A 23941-nucleotide genomic window follows, 5' to 3' on the forward strand; every position below is an offset into this window, starting at 1 on the left:
GAAAGGAGGAAGTAAAACAATTATTATTTGTAGATGACATGATATTGTACATAGAAACCCTAAAGACTTCACCAAAAAACAACTAGATTTAATAAATAAATTTAGTAATGTAGCAGGATACATAATTAATACCCCAAAATCGATGGCATTTTTATAGATCAATAATGAATTCTCAGAGAGAGAAACTAAACGATCCCATTTAATATTGCAACAACAAAAAAATAAGATACTTAGGAATAAACTTAACCAAGGAGGTAAAAGATTTGTACTTGGAAAATGGCAGAACACTGAAAAAAGACATAGAGGAAGATATAAACAAGTAGAAGAATATACTCTGTTCATAGATTGGTAGAATTAACATAATTAAAATGTCCATACTACCCAAAGCAATCTACAGATTCAATGCAAACCCTATTAAAATATTAACAGCATATTTCACAGATCTAGAATAAACACTCCAAAAATTTATATGTTGCCAAAAAAGACCCCAAATAGCTGCAGCTATCTTGAATAAGAAGAACAAAATTGGAAGGATCACAATACCAGATACTACATTATACTATAAAGCCATCATAATCAAAACAGCCTGGTACTGGTACAAGAACAAGCATATAGATCAATGGAACAGGACACAGACCCCAGAAAATGACCCAAGCCATTACGCTCAATTAATATTTGACAAAGAAGGCAAGAACATACAATGGAGTCAAGACAGTGTCTTCAATAAATGGTGCTGGAAAAATTGGACAGATACACGCAGAAAATGAAACTAGACCACCAACTTACACCATACACAAGAATAAACTAAAAATGGATAAAAGACTTAAATGTAAGTCACGAAACCATAAAAATCCTAGAAGATACCATAAGCAGCAAAATCTCAGGTATTTCTAGTAACACTATGTTTACCAATACATCTCCTAGGGCAAAGGAAACTAACAAGAAAATAAACAAATGCAACTATCCTATCTAATAAAAGAGTAATATGCAGATTGACCATCACTCTAACACACAATATAGCTGTCCCCATGTGGTCAAAGATCCTGCCCCCATGTGGACACAAGATGGCCACTACAAGATGGCCAGCAGGAGAGGGCAGTTGGGAGGCACCCGGCCTGCAAGGGAGGGCCGTTGTGAGGGACCAGGCTTGCAAGGGAGGGCAGTTGGAGGTGATCAACCCTGCAGGAGAGGGCAGTTAGGGGTGACCAGGCTGGCAGAGGAGGGAAGTTGGGGGCAAACAGGCTGGCAGGGGAGCAGTTAAGCATCAACCAGGCTGGCAGTGGAGTGGTTAGGGGGTGATCAGGCTGGCAGGCAGAAGCGGGTAGGGGCAATCAGGAAGGCAGGCAGGCAAGCAGTTGGGAGCCAGCAGTCCTGGATTGTGAGAGGGATGTCCGACTGCCCGTTTAGGCCCGATCCCACCAGGATCCTAAATGGGCAGTCGGACATCCCTCCAGGAGTCCCAGATTGGAGAGGGTACAGGCTGGGCTGAGGGACAACCCCCCGCCGTGCACTAATTTCGTGCACCGGGCTTCTAGTATCAAAATAAAAAGCTTCTGCACAGTAAAAGAAACCATCAACAAAATGAAAAGGGAGCCCACCATATGGGAGAACATATTTTGCAATGATACATCCGATAAAGGATCAATATACAAAAATATAGAAGGAACTCATACAACTTAACAAAAGGAAGACAAACAATTCAATAAAAAAATGGGCAAAGAACCTAAATAGACACTTCTCCAAACTGGACATACAGATGGCCAAGAGACATATGAAAAATGCTAAAGTCACTGATCATCAGAGAGATGCAAATTAAAACGACAATGAGATATCACCTTACACCTGTTAGAATGGCTACCATCAACAAATTACAAGTACTGGCGAGGGTATGGGAAAAAAGGGAACCCTGGTACACTACCAGTGAAAATGCAGACTGGTGCAGCCATTATGGAAAACAGTATGGAGTTTCCTCAAAAAATTAAATATGGAACCGCCACTGACTCAGTGATCCCACTTCTAGAAATACTAGAGGCCCGGTGCACAAAATTTGTGCACGGGGGATGGGGGGGTCCCCTCAGCCCAGCCTGCAACAACGCCAGCATCCAGCGCTCCAGCCGGCCTCAGGCCAGAGGCCCGCCCGCCCTCTCTCTGTGGGCCAGGGCACACAGGACACTGGGGCCCATCGCCGGGGCAACGCCGCCAGGGTCCAGTGCCCGGCCGCTATGGACGCCGCCATCTTTGTGACGAGTGATGGTTAATTTGCATATTACCCTTTTATTAGATAGTATATCCTAACAAATTTGAAACACTAATCAGAAAGAATGTATACACCCCTATGTTCATAGCCATACAATTTATAATAGCTAAGATCTGGAAACAGCCCAAGTGCCCATCATTAGATGAGTGAATAAAAAAGCTGTGAAATACTATGCAGCAGTAAAAACAAACAAAAAAAACCCCACCTCTTACCCTTTCAGACAGGATGGAGGGACCTGCAGAGTATTATGCTACACAAAATAAGCCAGTTGTAGAAAGACAAGTATCACATTTTCTCACTCCTATGTGGAGTCTAATGAACAAAATAAACTGATGAACAAAATAGATCCAGAGACACAGAAGCATAGAACAGACTGCAGAATCTCAGAGGGAAGGTGGGAGAGGGTGGGTGGGAAGTTATCAACCAAAGAATTTGTATGCATATATGTATAACCCATGGACACAGAGAATAGGATGGTGAAGGCTTGGAGAGGGTACAGGGGCAGGCTAGATAGAAGGGGTCAATGGGGGGAAAAAAGGGGAACATATGTAATACTTTCAACAATAAAGATTTTTTTCCTGATTTTATTATTTTTTAATCTTTATTGTTCAGATTACAGATGTCCCGTTTTTTTCCCCCCCATAGCTCCCCTCCACCCAGTTCCTACCCCACCCCACTGTCCACGTCCATAGGTACTGCATACATGCATATAAGATCTTTGTCCAATCTCTTCCCAGAACCCCCCCCACACCCTTTCCCCCAAGAATTGTTAGTCCGCTCCATTTCCATGCCCCTGATTCGATTCCATTTACAAGTTTATTCTGTTCATCAGATTTTTTATTCATTTGATTTGTAGATTCACTTGTTGATAGATATGTGTTGTCACTTTGTTGTTCATAATTTTTTATCTTTACCTTTTTCTTCTTCTTCCACTTCTTAGAGAATACCCTTCAGTATTTCATATAATACTGGTTTGGTGGTGATGAACTCCTTTAGCTTTTTCTTGTCTGTGAAGCTCTTTATCTGACCTTCAATTCTGAATGATAGCTTTGCTGGGTAGAGTAATTTTGGTTGTAGGTTCTTGCTATTCATCACTTTGAATATTTCTTGCCACTCCCTTCTGGCCTGCATAGTATCTGTTGAGAAATCAGCTGACAGTCATATGGGTACTCCCTTGTAGGTAACTAACTGTTTTTCTCTTGCTGCTTTTAAGATTCTCTCATCTTTTGCCCTTGGCATTTTAATTATGATGTGTCTTGGTGTGGTCCTCTTTGGATTCCTCTTGTTTGGGGTTCTCTGCGCTTCCTGGACTTACAAGTCTATTTCTTTCACCAGGTAGGGCAAGTTTTCTGTCATTATTTCTTCAAATAGGTTTTCAATATCTTGCTCTCTCTCTTCTTCTGGCACCCCCATAATTCGGATGTTGGTAAGCTTGAAGTTGTCCCAGAGGCTCCTTACACTAGCTTCATACTTTTGGATTCTTTTTTTTTTTCTTTTTGCTTTTCTGGTTGGGTGTGTTTTGCTTCCTCGTATTTTAAATCTTTGACTTGGTCCTTGGGATCCTCTAGTCTACTATTGAACCCCTGTATATTATTCTTTATTTCAGTAAGTGTATGCTTAATTTCTGACTGATCCTTTTCCATTTTTTTTTTTTTTTTTTAGCATTCTCACTAAGATTCTTGAAGATCTCACTAAGTTCCTTGAAGGTTTCTAGAAGATTCTTGAGTAACCTTATAACTGTGGTTTTAAACTCTATATCCAGTAGTTTGCTTTCATCCATTTCTTTCATTTGTGACATGTTTGTCTCCACATTTTTGGCTGCTAACCTGTGTTTGTTTCTATGTGTTGGGTAGCTGCTAAGTCTCTTTGAGTTGACAGAGTGGTCTTGTGTGGTAGGTGTCCCATAGGGCCCAGTGGCTCAGCCTCCCCAGTCACCTGAGGTGGACACTCTTAGTGCACCCCTTTGTGGGCTGTGTGCATAGTCTTGCTGTAGTTGAGCCTTCATTGCTGTTGGTATCACTGGGAGGAATTGGCCTCCAGGCCAATTGGCTGTGAGGACCAACTGTGACTACAGTGAAAGAGCTGTTATGCTGGAGACAACCTTATGGGGCAGGACTTGCTTCAGTGGGGCTTTGGTGTTCCCTGAGTCTGCGCCTTGAGTGTGTCACTTACTGATGTGAAGAATTGTAATCTGGTATGGTCTCACACTGACCACTGGGTACACTGGCTCTTGGGTCTCCAAGGAGGTGCAAAGTCAGCCACTGCCTGGGGCCACCCAGCAGCAGCTACAGAGAGATTTGCAGACTCCTCCTCTTTGTATCGGGTTTGGAAGTGCCCAGATGAAGCTCAGCTGTGAAGCAAGGCAGGATGGTGCTGGTGAGGCCTTGGGCCTTCTTTTGCTAGCTTTGGGGCTCCCTGACCCAGCTGTAGCTTGTTTGACAGGTTTTAGGCTGAGAAAGAACAGGCCATTCATACGCAAAAACCACTGCACACAGCGTGGGTGGGGTTGTAAATTGGGCAGGGCAGGGTCTCAGGGAATCTCCAGGGCGGAGCAAACAGCATTGGCTGCCAATCAGCCCTGCACTGGGGAGGTCCCAGCAGAGGAACAATGACTATTGCGAGCACCTCCCTCTGGAAGAAAGCCGCTCCGGCGTTCCTGCCCTGATGCCAGACAGTGCAGTTTCTCCCTGTATGTGTCTGGGTCCCCCCGAGTCTCACCTGGCACTGGAGCTCAGAGCAAGCTGGAGCTTGTATCTCCCGATTAAAAAAGCAGCGCACCCAGGTGCCAGCCTGTTTCGTGCCTCTGCACCTCCTATCAGTCTCAATGAGCTTTCTTCTTTACCTCTCTAGTTGTAGTACTTCCACTCAGGCAGCTTTCCCACGGTTCTGGATGATAGTTGTTCTGTAATTTAGTTGTAATTTTCATGTGGTTGTGGAAGGCAGCAAGTACAGGAGTTTACCTATACTGCCATCTTGGTTCTCCAATAAAGATTTAATTTTAAAAATTTAGGGAAATTCTCACTATTCAACAATAGGAAATGCTGAAATATATTACATTATAAACATAACAGAATATTATACAACTTGAAACAATAATGGTGAAAGTTTCTAAATAGCATTGGAAAATACTTATTGAATGTAAAAAAAGACAATATATAAAATTTTATATTTAGTAATGAATCAAACTTTATATACATCAGACCCATGTATAGTTGCTAAAACAAGTTATTCTTTAAAAATTTCCAGTAGAACATAGATCCAGAAGAATTTTCTCAGCATTAAACAAATAACTTAGTTGTTGGACAAACTGCTTCAAAAAAAAACCCCACACAATTTAGCAAAACTGAAAATAAGAATAAAAAATCTAAATACTACAGCATCTATTTGTAACCAACCCCTCTCCCCTTCAAAAGAAACAACAAGACCAAACAGCATCACTGGGGAATTCTATCAAACATTTAAGAAATAAATAAAACCTATCTTATATAAACTGCTTAATAAAAGGAGGAGGGAATGATCCCCAACTCATATTTGCAGTCAGCATAAACCCAATACCAAAATCTGACAAAGGTATTACAGGAAAATAAAATCACAGACCAATATCCCTCATTAGATATCATATATGTGAAAATCATTAACAAAACATGAGCAAATTGGATCCAGCAACATATAAACCCTACTTGGTGGTGATGTTACACTAAATGAATGGATGATTTCTCCCTCAGGTTCTTTCTAAAAATCAGTAACTGTAAAAATAACATGGACAGATTCCTTTATATTCCTAAAGTAATAAGTATGGAAGAGGCATTTAAAATTACTACAGCAAATTCGTCCTTCTAAAGAGAAGCATCCTCACCACAACGTAAATTCTCCAAAAACATATGTTGAATCAATAGTGTGATTTTTCAAAACAAGCATGTCCTCTTCCAACCTAATCAAGTATTTTCCATGAGTCAGGAATGAGTAGACAACAGGTATTATTTTCTTAGTAAGAATTTACTGTCCACATTATATACCAGGTCACAAACTCAAATGACTGCAGCCCCTATAATAAAAGGTGGTGAGACTATGGTGAGGAGTGAGCACAACCTCCCCATTTGGGTCCTACTGGGGCAGTGGTCGGCAAACTCATTAGTCAACAGAGCCAAATATCAACAGAACGATTGAAATTTCTTTTGAGAGCCAAATTTTTTAAACTTAAACTTCTTCTAAAGCCACTTCTTCAAAACAGACTCGCCCAGGCCATGGTATTTTGTGGAAGAGCCACACTCAAGGGGCCAAAAAGCCACATGTGGCTCGCGAGCCGTGGTTTGCCAATCACTGTACTGGGGGATTTATCCAGGCAGTGCTCCAGGGCAGACCGAGGGAAGCAGGGAAAGTGAGGAAGCCAGGGAAGGGGAGGAAGCTGCGGAAGGGGCGGGTCACACACAGAATACCACAGAGGGCAGGCCCCCCGAGTCCCACAGGGGAACCCTGGACTGTGAATTTCTCTCAACCACAGCAATGATAGCTGGGCTTTCATATTCTATTCTCCACCTGTCAGTCAGAGATGAAAGAAATTCCCAGAAACTCCCTTCTGCAGTAGCCCAAGGGGAGTCCTCCAAAGAGCCAGAAGTGAAAGCAAGCCAACAGAGCGGGAGGGCAGGAGAACTGAATGTCTGCACCAGTCCTAACTAGAACACCAAGGACTCAGCTGCAGGCAATTGAGGGCATCACATGGTGGAATGCAGGCCGAGTGCTGTCTGCTGTTTGGATTTTTTCAAGAATAGTGAGAAACCATTTGTATAAACTGTGTGAGCCAAGCAAAGAGGTCTATAGACTGAATCTGGCCCAGGGGGCAGTTTGCAAACTCTGACACAGAGATATTTAATATCCCAGCATAGGCACATAAAAATTTACTAAATACTGTTAGTAGAGTTCTTAACCACGCAGAAAAGCTTAAAATTGTACAGACATAAAATTCCACACTCTTATAAACTGTAATGTCAACAAGGACTAACTGGGGCAAATTGGGCTGAGGAATGAGAAAGGAATAAGATGCTATGACCTGATGTGAGGAGGACACTGAGAGGAGTCAGACAAGATAGAACCTGACCTCCAGCCTGTGTTATAAGTGAAGGACAGGTCAGAGGATGGATGAGGTCTATGGAGTGCCCCAACCACAGGTGGAACAGAATACTGAGCACTATCTAGAGTAGCTACCTACCAGGTATGCAACATCAACCTGTCAAAACAGAAAGACCCAGAAAACCACAAACACAGGTCAGACTTAGGAGAATTCTAATGGGGTGGGGTTAGAGGGCTATGGTCTGAATGTTTGTGCCCCACCCCCAAAATTCATGTTGAAATCCGAAAGCCCAATGTGATCATTTTAGTAAGTGAGGCTTTGGGAGGTGCTTAGTTATGAGGGTGTAGTCCTCATGAATCGGACTCGTGTTATGAGATGAGGCACCAGACGGCTTGCTGGCGCCCTCCTACCATGTGAGGACACAGTGAGAGAACACCAGCTACGAACCAGGAAGAGGGTCCTCACCAGTTGACCTTGGACTTCCCAGCCTCTAGAACTGTGAGAAAGAAATTTCTGTTGTTTATAATCCACCCAGTCCATGGTATTTTGTTACAACAGCCTGGAATGGACTAAGATGAAGTGTGTGCAAGGGTAGTTTGGGAGGTGGACTAAAGTAAGGCAAATTCCCATTGCTGAAAAGATCCTGACTTGATGCTTAATAGGACCTGGACACAGAGGAACAAGATATGGATCCAGTTACAAAAATGGAGCAAAAGGGAATGACATGACTGCAGAAATAGAAAGAATCTCAATTACAAAATCTAGGACAGATAGAGATGGATATGTGGACATTACAACTTGATGCTGAGTCACCTGGGCAGTGCAGGAGCCTTCTTCGATGCCTCATAAGGACAGGTTTGGTCCTAGAAGTGGGCTAAGCTAAATATGGAATCAAGGGAGAGCACAAATAAAGAGAAAGGAAGCATGTGTAGGCAAGGAGTCAGTCAGGCTGGCTTAGCTCCCAGTCCACGGTTGTTCATCATCAGAGTGAGAGGAGCAACAGAAATATTGCTCTTTAAAATCTCGGCATCATTCCCACCACAAGGCCCAGAGGACATGGTAGCACTAACTGAAACAAAGCCATCAAATCTTTTCTCATTCCGGCTCCCCAGGGACAGCCCTCCACTTTCTCCCAGTGCTCTGTCCTCCTGCTAGACAAAGGTCTATTTTGGTAAAATACCATTTACCAAACTGGTATTTTTCCTGGACTGTGCTATACACAGTTCAGAAGGTATGCTGTATAAAAGGAGTCTATGTGCAAATAAATTCTGGAAAAAGCTAGATAAAAGAAATTTTTTTTTCTGTTATGTGGGTCTTCTCAGAGTCTACAATATGAATCATAAATAACTATCAGGAAATTTTATTATACAGCAAATTCATTTAATCACAGAAAACTTATTTTCGGGCATATTAACATTTCCAGAAATTGTTCTTCATTGTTTCCAAATTGAATCTTTTTAAAGACACTGTTTTTATATAAATTCAAACATATTTCATGAATGAAAGTCAAACTTTACATGCAGTTATTTATTGTTGTTAAAACACATAACATAAACTTTACAGTCTTAATCCTTTTTTTATTACCCTTACCTGAGAATGTTATTTATTTATTTATGTTTTAAGAGAGGAAGGAAGGGAGAAGAAAGAAACATCAATGTGAGAGAGATACATGGATCAGCTGCGTCCTATACATGCCCAGACTGGGGATGGAGCCCTCAACCTAGGTATATGCCCTGAACAGGAATCGAACCCACAACCTTTTGGTGTATAGAATGACACACCAACCTAGTCACCCAGCCAGGGCCCATCTTAATCTTTTTTAAGTGTGCAGCACAGTAATGTTAGATACATGTATTATTATGTAATAGATCTCAAGAACTTTTTCATCTTGCAAACTGACACTAGGCCTCCTCTACAACCCACATTCCTCTTCCACAGACCCTGGGAACCACCACTTTGCTTCCTGTTTCTAAGAATTGGACTACTTTAAATTCTTCATAAAATGGAATCATACAGAATGTGTCTTTTTGTGACTGGCTTATTTCACTTAGCATAATGTACTCAAGGTTCATCCATGTTGTAGCATGTGACAGGATTTCCTTCCTTCATAAAGCTGAATAATAATCCCATTGTATGTGTATACCACATTTTCTTTCTTTTTTTTTAAAAATATATTTTATTGATTTTTTACAGAGAGGAAGAGAGAGGGATAGAGAGTTAGAAACATCGATGAGAGAGAAACATCGATCAGCTGCCTCTTGCACACCCCCTACTGGGGATGTGCCCGCAACCAAGGTACATGCCCTTGACCGGAATTGAACCTGGGACCCTTGAGTCCGCAGGCCGATGCTCTATCCACTGAGCCAAACCGGTTTCGGCCACATTTTCTTTATCTACTCATCTGTCAAGGGACATTTTAAGTTGTTTTCACCACTTGGTTAGTGTGAATAGTGTAGCAAAAAACCTGGGAGTACAAATATTTCTTTGAAATCCTGTTTTCTATTCTTCTGGATCTATACCCAGATGTAGAACTGCTGAATCATATGGTAATTTTATTTAATCTTTTGGACCCTCCACACTGTTTTCCATAACTGCGGCACCATTTTTCTAATACATTCCCACCAGCAGTGCACAAGGGTTCCAATTTCTCCACATTCTTACCAATTCTTATTTTCTCTCTCCTTCTCTCTCTCTCTTATTGTGGCCATCCTAATGTGAGAAGTGATATCTTACTGTGGTTTAATTTGCATTTCCCTGATAATTAGTGGTGTTGAGCATCTTTTCATGTACTTGTTGGCTATTTGTGCATCTTCTTTGGAGAAATGTCTATTCAAGTCTTTGCCCATTTTGTAATTGAGTGATTTGGTTTTCTGTTGTTAAACTATAGGACTTCTTTATGTATTTTGGATATTAACCTCTTATCAGATATCTGGTTCTTAAATATTTCCTCCCATTCTGTGAATACTCTGCAAATATTTTCTCCCCTTCATCACTTTTCACTCTAATTGCTTCCTTTGCTGTGCACAAGTTTTTCAGTCTGATGTAGTCTCATTTGTCTATTTTTGCTTTGTTGCTTGTGCTATTGGCGTCATATTCAAGAAATTGTCACATTCAATGTCATGAAGTTTTCCCCCTATTTTTGTTTCTATCAGTTTTATAGTTTTAGGTCTTACATTTAGGTGTTAAATCCATTTAGACTTAATTTTTGTATATGCTATAGTGTAAGGATCCAACTTCATTTTTTTGCATGCAGATATCCAGTTTTCCCAGCACCATTTGTTGAAGAGACTATCCTTTCCCTATTGTATAGCCTTGGCACGCTTGTTGAAGATCATTTGACAGTAAAGTGAGGGTTTATTTCTGGGCTCTTTATTCTGTTCCATTGGTCTACGTATCTTTATGCTAGTACCACAATGTTTTGTTGTTGTTAATCCTCACCCAAGGATATTTTTCCCTCTTTTTTTTTGAGAAAGGGAGAAGAGGGGAGGGAGGGAGGGAGTGAAAAAGGAAAGGAGGGGAGAGGAGGAAATGGATGAGGGATGGGGGGAGGGACAGACATCGATGTGAAAGACGCATCGATTAGTTGCCTCCCACACGCTCCCTGACCAGGGCCTGGGGACCGAACCTGAAACTCAGATACATGCCCTTGACTGGGAATTGAACACGAGACCCTTCAGTGCTCAGGCCGATGCCTCAACCACTGACCCACACCGAGCAGGTCAGTACCATACTGTTTTGATTACTGTAGCTTTGTAACATGTATTTTAAAAATCAGGAGGTAAGAGGCCTCCAGCTTTTTCTTTCTCAAGATTGTTTGGTTATGCCGAATCCTTTAAAATTCCTCATATGAATTTTGAATGTTTTTTTTCTATTTTTTAAGAAAACGCCAATGATATTTGGTAGGTATTGCATTGAATCTATAAATTGCTTTGGGCAGTATGGCCATTTTAATAATATTGTCTTCTAATTCATGAACAGAGGATACCGTTTCACTTATTTATATGTATCTCCTTTAATTTCTTTCAGCAATATTTCACAGTTTTCACAAGTCTTTCACTTCTTTGTTTAAATTTATCCCTAAGTATTTTTTGATGATTTGTAAATGGGATTTTTAAAAAAAGTTTTATTTATTGATTTCAGAGAAGAAGGGAGTGGGAGAGACAGAAACATCAAACATCTAACAAAACCTTGTTAGAACTAGTAAAACAAATTCAGCAAAGATACAGGATACAAAATCAATGCACAAAAATCAGTTTTTATACATTAACAACAAAAAAACTGACAACCTGGCCGGTGTGGCTCAGTGGCTGAGTGTTGACCCATGCACCAAAAGGTTACAGGTTTGATTCCTGGTCAGGGCACATGCCCAGGTTGCAGGCTTGATCCCCAGTAAGGGTCAGGCAGGAGGCAGCCAATTGATATTCTTTCTCATTGTTGCTTTTTCTCTCTCCCTTCCTCTCTCTCTTTAAAAAAAAAAAAAAAAATCAATGAAAAAAAATATTTTTTAAAAGAAAAATCTGAAAAGGAAATCAAGAAAATAATCCCAGCCTGGCTGGTGTGGCTCAGTGGGACCCATGAACCAGGCTGTCACAGTTCAATTCCCAGTCAAGGCACACGCCAGGAGTTGCAGGCTCCACCCCCAGTAGAGGGCGTGCAAGAGGCAGCCGATTGATTATTCCTTCTCATCATTGATGTTTCTATCTCTCCCTCTCCTTTCTCTAAAATCAATTTTTTTTAAAACATATAAAATATTTAGTGATTTATATATATGTAAGCTCATGCCATCTGTGAAGAGTTAATTTTATTTTTACTTTTCAGATTTGGAAGCCTTTCTTTCTTTCTTGCCTAACTGCTCTGGCTAGGACTTCCAATACTGTGCTGTATAAAAGTGACGGGAGCAGGCATCTTTGTCTTGTTCCTGATCTTGGAGGAAAAACTTTTAGTTTTTGACTGTTGAGTATGATGTTGGTTGTAGGCTTTTCATATATGGCTTTCATTATGTTGAGGTATGTTCCTTCTATTCCTAATTTCTAAAGTGTTTTTCTCATGAAAGGGTGTTGAATTTTGTCCAATGCTTTTTCTGGCTCCACTAATGATGTGGTTTTTGTCCTTTATCCAAATGGAAATATTTTTAAGTCAAATTGATTTTTGTTTCTTTACTAAGAGCTATGATCTGTATATTCAATACAATCTTATCCTGAGACCAGAAACTACAGAGTTTTAGAGATGATAGGGATCTTAGAAATCAACTAATCCAACTCAGACCCCAAAAGACTTCTCCAATATCACACGGCCAGGAAGAGTTGATACTCCATCCTAGTGAAAAATACATAATTTTTGTATTGGTGCCTTCCCACGTACTTACACATAATTTACCCTACAATACAAGAAATACTTTAAAATATGTCTGAAAATATATGAGTGAGAAGGTGAGTATACATACAGAATATGTGCATCAAAGCAGTGAAAAAAATGGAAACAATCTAAATTGTTAGATTTAGCCGACTGGTAGACAGGTATGACGACCATACAAAAAATACTATACAGCACCTCTTAAGACTGATGTTTTCATTGACATGGTTGTAATTCAGTAAGTGAAAAAAGTAACAAAACTGTATATAAAGTTTGATTCCATTTCAAAATTTATGTGTGTACATACATACATATGCACTTAAAATATCTAGGATTTATACAAAAATGCAAAGTGTTATCATGAATAATAATTCTTATGTGACTTATACTTAGCTACATTTCTAATTTCTGTACAAAGACAATATATTCCAGGTAATTTAATAAAAGATTAATATTAAATAATGTAGAAAATCTCATGTACACATCTTCAAAACAAACAGCTTGACCCTGTAGATAATTCCTAATTACTCACTCATGTATGGTTACTTGTCATGCTATATGAAGAGCAGCTTATGCTCACAGATGGGCTTTCCTCCATTTAATCAATAGTTTGAGTTACATTCCTTTTAGCTGACTCTACCTTCCTTAACCAAAAGTCTTAGGCACTTTCTACAACATTTTCAAGATTAATCTAAAACATCAGCACCCATGCCTCTAGTCAAACTTATTTGAGGTACTCCAAACATCTGAAGGGAATACTGAGTAGTCTGTTTTGATTACCTGTGTCCATTACCAAAGCACTTCCCTTACCAATAAATTAAGTCTGTGTCCAAAAAACTGTGTCCAAAAATATAATCATTTAAAAATCTAAGTTCTCTCCCTTCCCTTAATGGACATTTCAGTTTAACCATTAGTAGGCCGTAAAAGATAGACATCTGTGCAGGTGGGGCGTAGAGAAGCCGCCACAGAGTAAGCAACACATCTATGTGGGAGAGGATTGTGCATGTATATATATGTGAGGGGGATGAAATTACAACAACAACCAAAAAGACACAGGAGTCAGCTTGTAGGAGCTCTTACTAGCCAAATCAGGGATAATCTGAACATGAAAAGAAATAAAAATGGTAATGGATCATAACCCACTGAAAAAAATAGAAATCTTTTGAGTTCATGCTGAGATTTCAAAAAACAAAAACAAAAAAATTAAGTTTAATGAGAAATGGGGATATTTAGAATTTCATAATACCTTCATACAAAATATGAATTACAAATGGGAAGAAGCATAGATTAGAGTGGAGAATTCCGGGAGACATCACCATAATCAAGTGTTCAAAGACAACAGCATCAGTAGTGGAGTGTGAAGAAAACAGTTAATACATCAGCCCTCACACAATCCTCGGAAGAAAGATCTGCATACAAAAATGGTCCACTGTTAACTACTGGGAACTTGGATTTAGAGCAAGCATGTCAAACTCAAAGGCTAACACGGGCCAAATAAACAAGGTTTAAGTTTATGTGGCCGCAAAAAAACAAAAGCTTCAATTTTCATAGAAACGTAGGTTTATTTTGATAGAGACATGCTGAATACAAAGGGCTGAAATAAATGAGTAATCGTTAACATAAAATAATAGAACATTTTAATAAAAATTAATATTTTTTCTTGAACATTAACTTACCAGATACTGAATAACTGCAGAAATTAATAAGCATAATGCAAATAAACCTATTTTTCTTGTTCTCCAAAAGCAAAATATTTCCTGTTGTACACACCAAACGAGTCAGTACAAGACTAATGACGTGGCAATCGGCTGCTAAAATATTCGCTGCTAGTATTAGTGGAGAGAAATGGTACTCCTGCGCCCGTAAGGCGCGTAAGAGAATTGAATGCAACGCGATTATAGTAATCAGTCATTAGCGAACATTGTAGTTCATTATTAATAATTATGTATAACAGGATATTATAAAAATTAAGTGACATTTTTATTAAAACGTTTCTTACATGCCATTATACTGGGTGGGCCGCAAAAATATTCACTGTGGGCCACATGCAGCCCGTGGGCTGTGAGTTTGACATGCTTGATTTAGAGAGTAGTCCCACCATTCCCTAAATGAGAAGGGGGTCTCAATGTGAAACTGTTCAGACAAACAATATGGTTTATGTAGAACACTGGAGGGGTTACGTGTGTCTTCAGTGTGACTCCTTTAGAAAGGACAAAACACTTGGGAGCTTGCCTAGCTTTCCTTGCTGAATGTGCTTTGTCACCTTCCCCTGTAATAAATCTTAGCTGTGAACATGAGAGTTATGCTGAGTCTTTCTAGCAACTACCAAATCCAGGAATGGTCTTGGGGAAACCCAATAGAAGACAAATCAAAACCGTGTGCTACTCAACAGAATACAATAAGAACACAGCATCACTTCTGTAAGATTCCCCACCCCAAATACATAACCTAAACCAAATTTTAGAAAACATGAGATGAACCCAAAGAGGGACTTCCTATGTAATTATTAATCCGCAATTTTGAAAAGTGCCAAGATTACTAAAGTCAAGAAAAGACTAAGGAACGGTTCCGAATGTGAAAGACCAAAGGGACGTGAATACTAAATGCAATGTGTGATTCTAGACTGGATCCTCTTTTCTCAAAAGGGCATTATTGGGACATCTGGTGATACTAAAGTCAGATCTACAATAACAGTTACATGTCAGCATTACTTTTCCTGACTTGGATGGATAAGGTACATTGGCAAATTTCCCTATTGGTAGGAAACAGCTACTAAAATGTCCAGGATCATGACATCACACCAAGACCTTAGTTTCAAATGGTTTAGGATATAAAAGCATTCTTGCTACTCTTCTTGGAACTTTTCTCTCTGAGTCTGAGATTGTCTAAAAATACAGAGTAAAATAACAAGGATGATGATGTGGGTACCATTCCTTGATACCCACTCCCATCTTTAGAATGATGTACTATGAGAAGGTACAAAATCCTGTGTAGGAATTGCAGAAACTAGACCTCACCAAGAAAAAAGTTTACATAATCAAGAAAGCTTCCAAGCCAAATACTTTAACTGTACTGGTTCATGATTATAAAACAACTAGAGGCCCAGTGCACAAAATTCGTGCACGGCAGGGGGGAGGGGTCCCTCAGCCCAGCGTGCACCCTCTCCAATCTGGGACCCCTCGAGGGATGTCCAACTGGGCTGTCAGATATCCCTCTCACAATCCAGGACTGCTGGTTCCCAACTGCTCGCCTGCCTGCCTTCCTGATTGCCCCTAACTGCTTCTACTCCCCTGACAGCCTGATTGATGCCTAACTGCTCCCCTGCCAGCCTGATTGCCCCCTAACTGCCCTCCTCTGCAGGCCTGGTCACCCCTAACTGCCCTCCCCTGCAGGCCTGGTCACCCCCAACTGCCCTCCCCTGCTGGCCTGGTCCCCCCCAACTGCTCTCCCCTGCAGGCCTGGGTCCCCCGCAACTGCCCTTCCCTGCAGGCCTGGTCGCCCCCAACTTCCCTCCTCTGCCAGCCTGGTCACCCCTAACTGTCCTCCCCTGCAGGCTTGATCGCCCCCAACTGCCCTCCCTTGCAGGCCTGGTCCCTTGCAGGCCTGGTCCCTCCCAACTGCCCTCCCCTGCTGGCCTGATCGCCCACAACTGCCCTCCCTTGCAGGCCTGGTCCCTCCCAACTGCCCTCCCCTGCTGGCCATCTTGTGTCCACATGGGGGCAGCCATCTTTGACCACATGGGGGCAGCCATCTTGTGTGTTGGAGTGATGGTCAATTTGCATATTACTCTTATTAGATAGGATAGAGGCCTGGTACACAGGTGGGGGCCGGCTGGTTTGCCCTGAAGGGTGTCCCGGATCAGGGTAGGGGTTCCCGTAGGGCATGGGGCAGCCTGGGCAAGGGGCCTGTGGTGGTTTGCGAGCCGGCCACGCCCCCCGGTGACCCAAGCAGAAGCCCTGGGATCTGGGATTTATTTATCTTCTATAATTGAAACTTTGTAGCCTTGAGCGGAGGCCAGGGCAGGCCAGGAAGTTTGGCTTCCTCCATTGCCAGGGAAACCCAAGCCTCCTGCTTGCTCCGTGGCAGCAGCCATTTTTGTTGGGATTTATTTATCTTCTATAATTAAAACTTTGTAGCCTTGAGTGGAGGCCAGGGCCGGCCAGAGCGGGCGGAAAGCTTGGCTTCCTCCATCGCCGGGGAAACCCAAGCCTCCTGCTCGCTCCATGGCCGGCTGCCATCTTGGCTGGGTTAATTTGCATACTCACTCCTGATTGGCTCGTGGGCATGGCTTGTGGGCGTAGCGGAGTGATGGTTAATTTGCATGTTTCTCTTTTATTAGTGTAGATCATTAAGTGCAGAAAAATCACTGAGGTTAGAGTTGATTATCATTTATCTAGTAAATTAATAAGTCTTAACTGTTGGTGATAAAATTAAGAATTTTTATTCAGTGTAAATTTTCATAGATCACTTTCAGCTAGAAAAGCCCATCTACAACATCTACTGCCAAAGAATCACTGAAAAATTCCAAAAACACAAAATTACCGTTTGTGTGCTTCCTGTTTGCTGCGACATTCTTCACAGTAGTATTTATATTCACTGCATAGAGTTTCTGTGTTGCTAAAACCCCTGTGTAAAATTCAAAATAAATTTATTTTGTCTATACCAGAAAATCATGTATTCATTTAGAAATACTCTAAAGATATTCATTAAAATTCATGATGAATAACTACTCTTACCTTAAACAGTGAGTAATTGAAGTATTTTGTTCCACATCAACAGAAAGGTCTAAAAAATCTTCATCTTTGCTGCTTATCTATAAAAAATAGTAAATTATCTTTGATTTTTTTTTGTAAACCACTGTTCCAAAATGATATAATTAAATGCATTCTAATATTAGTAGTATGTATATAAAGCATCCTTTTTCCCCAAGTTCAAAAGAAAAGAACTTGATTTGGATTATTCAAAAGAACACTGAATAAATAACTCTCATTACCTGTGACTGATTCTCTTACTGGCAAAGGCTAGTATGTATGAAATGCCATTATTTTCCAAAGTCTTTGTAAAGCATGAAACAAACTGTACCATATGCACCAATTCTTAAAAAACATAAGCAGGCCAAGAATGAATGAGAATGCTTGGCAAAGGACATGATACCTGTATAGTTTTATCATTTAAGAAAATAATTTAGCCCAAAATGCCAAATCCCAGTCTTCATCTATGACCTTTTATTTCTAAAAAAAAAAAAAAAAAAAAAAAAAAACTAATATAAAATTCTGTTTGAATTATGGGCAAATCACCTTATAAAAATGATTACTTATTCATTTGAATTGGATTAGACCAGAACTTTAGACATCAATTTTCCTTGCTATTTTCTCCTTCAGTGACTTCATGTCCAAGGTGACCATACAATAGGAGAAAAGCCTGACTCAGTTCCCGTGTCTCTCACCCACAATAACTATACACCCAATCCAATAAATGCTTTTCTGTTTCAACTGCATCGTTATAAGCTCAGAGTAATTAGCTTGTGACATTATACAACTATATATATATTAGATCCTTGTGCAAATATGAGTAAACAGGAGTATGTGTATGCAGTGTAAGCTAACTCATCTGGGTCTTGAAAGATTCAGTGAAAGAAGTGGGGGAAGAAGGGGGAGAAAGACAAGTAACAGAGGAAAGAGATTATGATGTGTTTTAAAAAATAATTAGCCTGGTGTTGTAGGAAAGTGGGTAGTGTGATAAGAGATAGTATGGGAGAGGCAGGCTAAAGCCAGATCAGGCAGGGCTGTATATCAGATCAGCTTTGTATCAGATCAGACAGGCCCAAAGAGAAATAAAGATGAAGGAGTATGGTGTTTCTCAAAATGAGGTTTGTGGTTCTCAGACACTGCCTTAGGAGTCTTCATCTTAAATTTTCGTTTTTATGGTAACAAAAAAAATTTGACATAAGGATGCTCTGGATCATCTGGATATATCTGAGTTACTTATGTTTGTGTTCACAGTTAATTGTGTTGGTGCCAGGTGATTGCTAAGTGGGGCCGTACTTAACTTTTAAGTGTTTGTAAACATGTCTGGTTATTGTTGGGCAATGTGAGGTCAGACCCGGCATGTGGGAGATACAGGTCTAAAACTAAGTGAACCAGTCTAACTGGGAAATCGTTAGCACAGGTGGTGATGAAATGGAACATAACCTTCCCAATACAGAGTGAGAGGCAGTCCAAAATGAAACTCTGGAGGATACTTACCTGAAAAGGATAAATGAAAGAAGGAAAGACAAGTAATGAGAGCAAGAAAGAAGCATCACAAAACAGAGAAGAACACCAGAAGGGGGTGTTGTTACAGAAAGAAACCAGCCTCCTACCAACTAGGAGAGTAACAACTGCATCACTAAAATCTGCCATACAAGCACTGCCTTCTCCAGAAGCCCATCCAAACCTTCCCAAATGCTTCCCACTCCTACCTGGATTAGGTCTACTGTTCTCTGGCTCCATGGCCTCTTACACTGCACTGGAACTGCCTGACTAGTTGTTGAGTGGACATCAATACCCTATGAGCATCCTGAGACCAGAAATCATGTCTTATTCATCTTCCCCCAACCTCTACCCATCTTTTACCTGGCATAGTTAGTATTTAAATATTTGTGCAAAACTAAATGAAGTTTGGTACTAATGAACATCTCCTGAATCTGCAAAATTACATCTTAGATTATGAGCAAATATTCTCAATTCCCTTCATTCATGGAAGACTATCGACAAATATATATTATAGACCACAGGGAGGTCCTAGTGAAGAATGGGTAAACAGATCACTATCCACACATTACAAATCAAATTAATAGATATTTGAGCACTAATAAGGATGGCTGATATAACTTTCTCCCCATCTCCCAATATCCCCAGTCTACAAAATAAACTTCAAAGTCCTTAGCAGAGCATCCCAAAGACCTCCACATAGATTCTCAAATCTACCTTGCCAGTCTCACCTATTACTTCATTGCTCAACATACTAAACAAATTCAATTCTTTTCTATCTCAATGAAGAAGGTTGAGTTATATATATCTTCTAACACAGACCAAATTCTATTATACTAAACATCAAGCAACTGCCAAATTCTCTAATTTACAACTACTATTCCAAATGAAATATTGCTCAAATAATTTGTCAATGTTTCCTGAAGCTTAGAATTCAGTTACAATAAAAAAAATTCTTTATAAGATACATCAAAAAACTCATGTTAAAATAATTGAAGTTGAGACAGAAAGGGGGAGGGGGCAGGCAGAAGAGGATAAAGAGGGTATAAATTATGATGGAAGGAGACTTGAATTAGGGTGGTAAATACACAATACAACATACAGATGATGTATTATAGAATCGTACAACTGAAACTATATAATTTTATTAACCAATGTCACCCCAATTCAGAAAAAAACTGAATTTGATTAGATTGAATAAAAATGAGTACTAAATTGAATCCCCAACATCAAACATTGACCACTCAAAGCCATTACTGCAATTAACTGATGGTTGCAGCAAACAGAGCACACCACCAAAGATACCCTTACTCTAACTCAAAAACATCTTTGCAGGCTGTTAATGTACCAGTATTTAAGCATTAAGTCATGCCTCTTTAACTTGAAAGTGGCTCACCAATACAAATTTATTTAGAAAAGGAAATTTTATTTATTTATTACTATTATGTTCTTCATTAATTAAAGTCACAGTATTGACAATGATCATTCTGCAAATGCCAAGTTTATAGTTTAAAAAATTAATACATAAACACTCAATAGATCACTCATTGGTGTGTGTTATGATTTTTTTTTTCCAAACAAATGGTGTTAGAACAACTTGACATCTACATGCAAAGGAAAAATATCTAGACGTCGATCTTATACCTTTCACAAATTATAAAATGTAAACTATGAAACTCCTAAAAGATTAACATAGGAGAAAATCTAGATGACCTTGAGTTTGGTAAAAACTTGTTAGATACAACACCAAAAGCATTTCAAGAACGCCAACAGTATTTCCATGAAGGAAAAAACTGGACTTTACTAATATAAAAATCTTAAAACTGAAATATTAAAAACTTCTGATCTGCCAAAGACATTGTTAAAAGAATGAGAAGATAGACGGCAGACTGGGAGAAAATATTTGCAAACGACATATCTAATAAAGAAGTGGTATCCAAAATACACAAAGAACTCGTAAAACTCAACAACATGAAAACAACCCTATTTTAAAAATAGGAAAAATAGGTGTGCAGACACCTCACCACAGAAGATATACAGATGGCAAATAAGCACAAGAAAAGATGCTCCTCATCAGCCACTGGGGCCTTGGCAAGTGGGTATTTTTCCCTCTTCAAGACAGTATGTTTAATCTTTATTCCAACCTTAAACAATAAATATAACTGTAAAAGAGGAAAAAAATAATATACCTCCCTGACCTGTAATTTTCTTATGAGCTGAACTAATACATGATTTCCAGACAAGGGTCTATGGCCTTCTGAAATGAAACAAAATCAAACAGCTCTGCAGTATTTTTCTGTCACTGCAAGTGTTCACAAAAGCAGTATTATGAAAATGTATATTCTTTTTTTATTCCGTTTTAAAAATAATTATTTATTTGTGAAAGTATTACATATGTCCCCCTTTTTCCCCCTTGACTCCCTCCAGCCTGCCCCCCCGCCCCCGTCCCGCCGCCCCCAGGGCTTCATCACCCCATTGTCTGTGTCCATGGGCCATGTATATACGTATGCATGATTACCTCCCACCCACCCACCCTCCTCTACCTTCCCTCCAAGATTCTGCCCTTCGTTCAATGCTTCCATGTCGAGGGATTCTTTTCACCTAACAAGTCCATCTTTAACATTTATCCTACACCTAAGAATTACAGCTTCCAAGTTTATCTCTCATACTTATCCTCAAAGAACTTTTACGATAATGAATTAAATGTTTTTGTATACAAACTGTTAAAATATACTTACAGTTTCACAAGTAAGACATCTGGTTTCATTAGTTAATGTTCCCTGAAAAATCTCATGAACCCATGTTGGGTCTGGTGTGCTGTTGTTGTTCTCACTGTCAATGTTACCATTCGGGAGACGGCCATTTTGTTTTTCCTGCTTTCTCTCTTCTTGTAATATGTCAGCAATTGTATTTAGTAGGTAATTTAAAAACTCATGGGCATCTTGCTGCATGTAGTTGTCAAAAAGCTCTAAAAATAGAAATATATTAGAGAATTATTTCAGAATTAATAACTTCATTAAAAAGCTAACTTTAAAAAAGAATAGTATTCCATCAGAACTAAGTAAAAATGTTTGGTAGTGTTAGTAATTTACAAGAAATAAATACCTTTCACATCTAAAAATTATGACTGAATTTGGAGACATAAAGTTAAGATGAATGAGAATCTTTTAAAAAAAATACTAACTCATCCATGAGGAAAGGGCAAAACCTATCCTCATATGTTTAACATAATGTACTGGGAAGACAAAAAACAATTGCTTTTTATTAGCTCATCTAATTTATTAGCCCACAAATATTACAACATGGCACGTTTTTAAGAAGGTGGACAACCTCTTGCCGCTGTCAAGCCAAATGCATAAAAATCACACGGAAAGTATGTCAAAATTATAAATGACTGGGCCATACATCCCACAGATTTTGATTTAGTAAGTCAGAGATGAGGCCTGCAACCTTGACTTCCCAACGCTCTTCCAGGTGACTCTGATGTTTACTGAGGTTTAAGAAATAATGATATCAAGAATTATCTATTTAATATAGATAATCTCCAAAGACTCTTCCAAATGTGAGATGTTATAACTCCAGGAAATATTCCCTGCAGTTATACAAATGAGTAATTATAATGGAAACTAGAGGCCCGGTGCACGAAATTCATGCACGGAGGTGGGGGGAGGTGTCCCTCAGCCCAGCCTGCACCCTCTTCAATCTGGGATCCCTCTCACAATCCAGGACTGCTGGCTCCCAACTGCTCACCTGCCTGCCTTCCTGATTGCCCCTAACCGCTTCTGCCTGCCAGCCTGATCACCCCCTAATCACTCCGCGGCCAGCCTGATTGGTGCCTAACTGCTCCCCTGCCAGCCTGTTTGCCCCCAACTTCCCTCCTCTGCCGACCTGGTCACCCCTAACTGCCCTCCCCTGCAGGCCTGGTGCCTCCCAACTGCCCTCCCCTGCTGGCCATCTTGTGGTGGCCATCTTGTGTCCACATGGGGGCAGGATCTTTGACCACATGGGGGCAACCATATTGTGTGTTGGGAGTGATGGTCAATCTGCATATTACTCTTTGATTAGATAGGATAGAAGCCTGGTGCATGGGTAGGGGCCAGCTGGTTTGCCCTGAAGGGTGTCCTGGATCAGGGTGGGGGTTCCCTTGGGGCGTGGGGCGGCCTGAGCGAGGGGCCTGTGGTGGTTTGCAGGCCAGCCACGCCCCCTGGCAACCCAAGCAGAGGCCCTGGTATCTGGAATTTATTTACCTTCTACAACTGAAACTTTGTAGCCTGGAGCGGAGCCAAGCCTCCTACTCACTCCGAGGCCGGCAGCCATTTCTGTTGGAGTTATTATCCTTCTATAATTGAAACTTTGTAGCCTTAAGCGGAGGCCTGGGCTGGCCAGGGTGTGCGGAAAGCTTTGCTTCTTCCATTGCCGGCAGCAACCCTAGCCTCTCTCTCTTTCCAGCTCCGTGGCTGCCACCATTTCTGTTTGGATTTGTTTACCTTCTATAATTGAAACTTTGTAGCCTTGAGTGGAGGCTTAGGCCGGCAAGGGCAGGCAGAAAGCTTGGCTTCCTCCATTGCCTGGGAAACCCAAGCCTCCCTCCTGCTCTCTGTGGCTGTAGCCATCTTGGTGGGGTTTATTTGCATATTCACTCCTGATTGGCTAGTGGGTGTGGCTTGTGGGTATAGTGGAGGTATGGTCAGTTTGCATATTACTCTTTTATTAGAGAGGATACTGATAGTTGCTAACAGTAAGTGTTCTATCCTGTCCTTGACATTATACAATTCTAAAATTGAAGAATAAGAACTTTAGGTGGAATCTCGTTTGATCTTAAGAATCCTATGATATTGTTATTGACATTATTTTACAAATAGGGAAATGGGATCAGAGAGGATAAACTCAACACTGCCAGGAAATGGCAGAGCCAATATTCAGACCAGGCAGTTGAACTCCACCAAGCTGCACACAAAGCTTACAGTGGGAGCCTTGCACTCAGAGCACCTGCAGCTTAGTCAACAGTATGCA

At 40.4% G+C, this 23941-nt stretch overlaps 1 protein-coding gene across 2 annotated transcripts in view; it reads right to left on the minus strand.

Moving 5' to 3' along the window:
* Positions 1 to 23941, minus strand: part of USP12 (ubiquitin specific peptidase 12) — a 109276-nt gene that overhangs the window by 18633 nt on the left and 66702 nt on the right. For both annotated transcript variants that reach the window (XM_079773477.1, XM_079773478.1), the window contains 3 exons: positions 21667 to 21896; positions 17414 to 17490; positions 17220 to 17303 (listed from right to left, as the gene is read on the minus strand). In XM_079773477.1, coding sequence (XP_079629603.1) covers positions 17220 to 17303; positions 17414 to 17490; positions 21667 to 21896 — 391 coding nt within the window. The remainder of the gene's footprint in view (positions 1 to 17219; positions 17304 to 17413; positions 17491 to 21666; positions 21897 to 23941) is intronic.

The sequence above is a fragment of the Cnephaeus nilssonii genome (genome assembly GCF_951640355.1).
Source record: "Cnephaeus nilssonii genome assembly, chromosome: 6".
Taxonomy (NCBI): Eukaryota; Metazoa; Chordata; class Mammalia; order Chiroptera; family Vespertilionidae; genus Cnephaeus; species Cnephaeus nilssonii.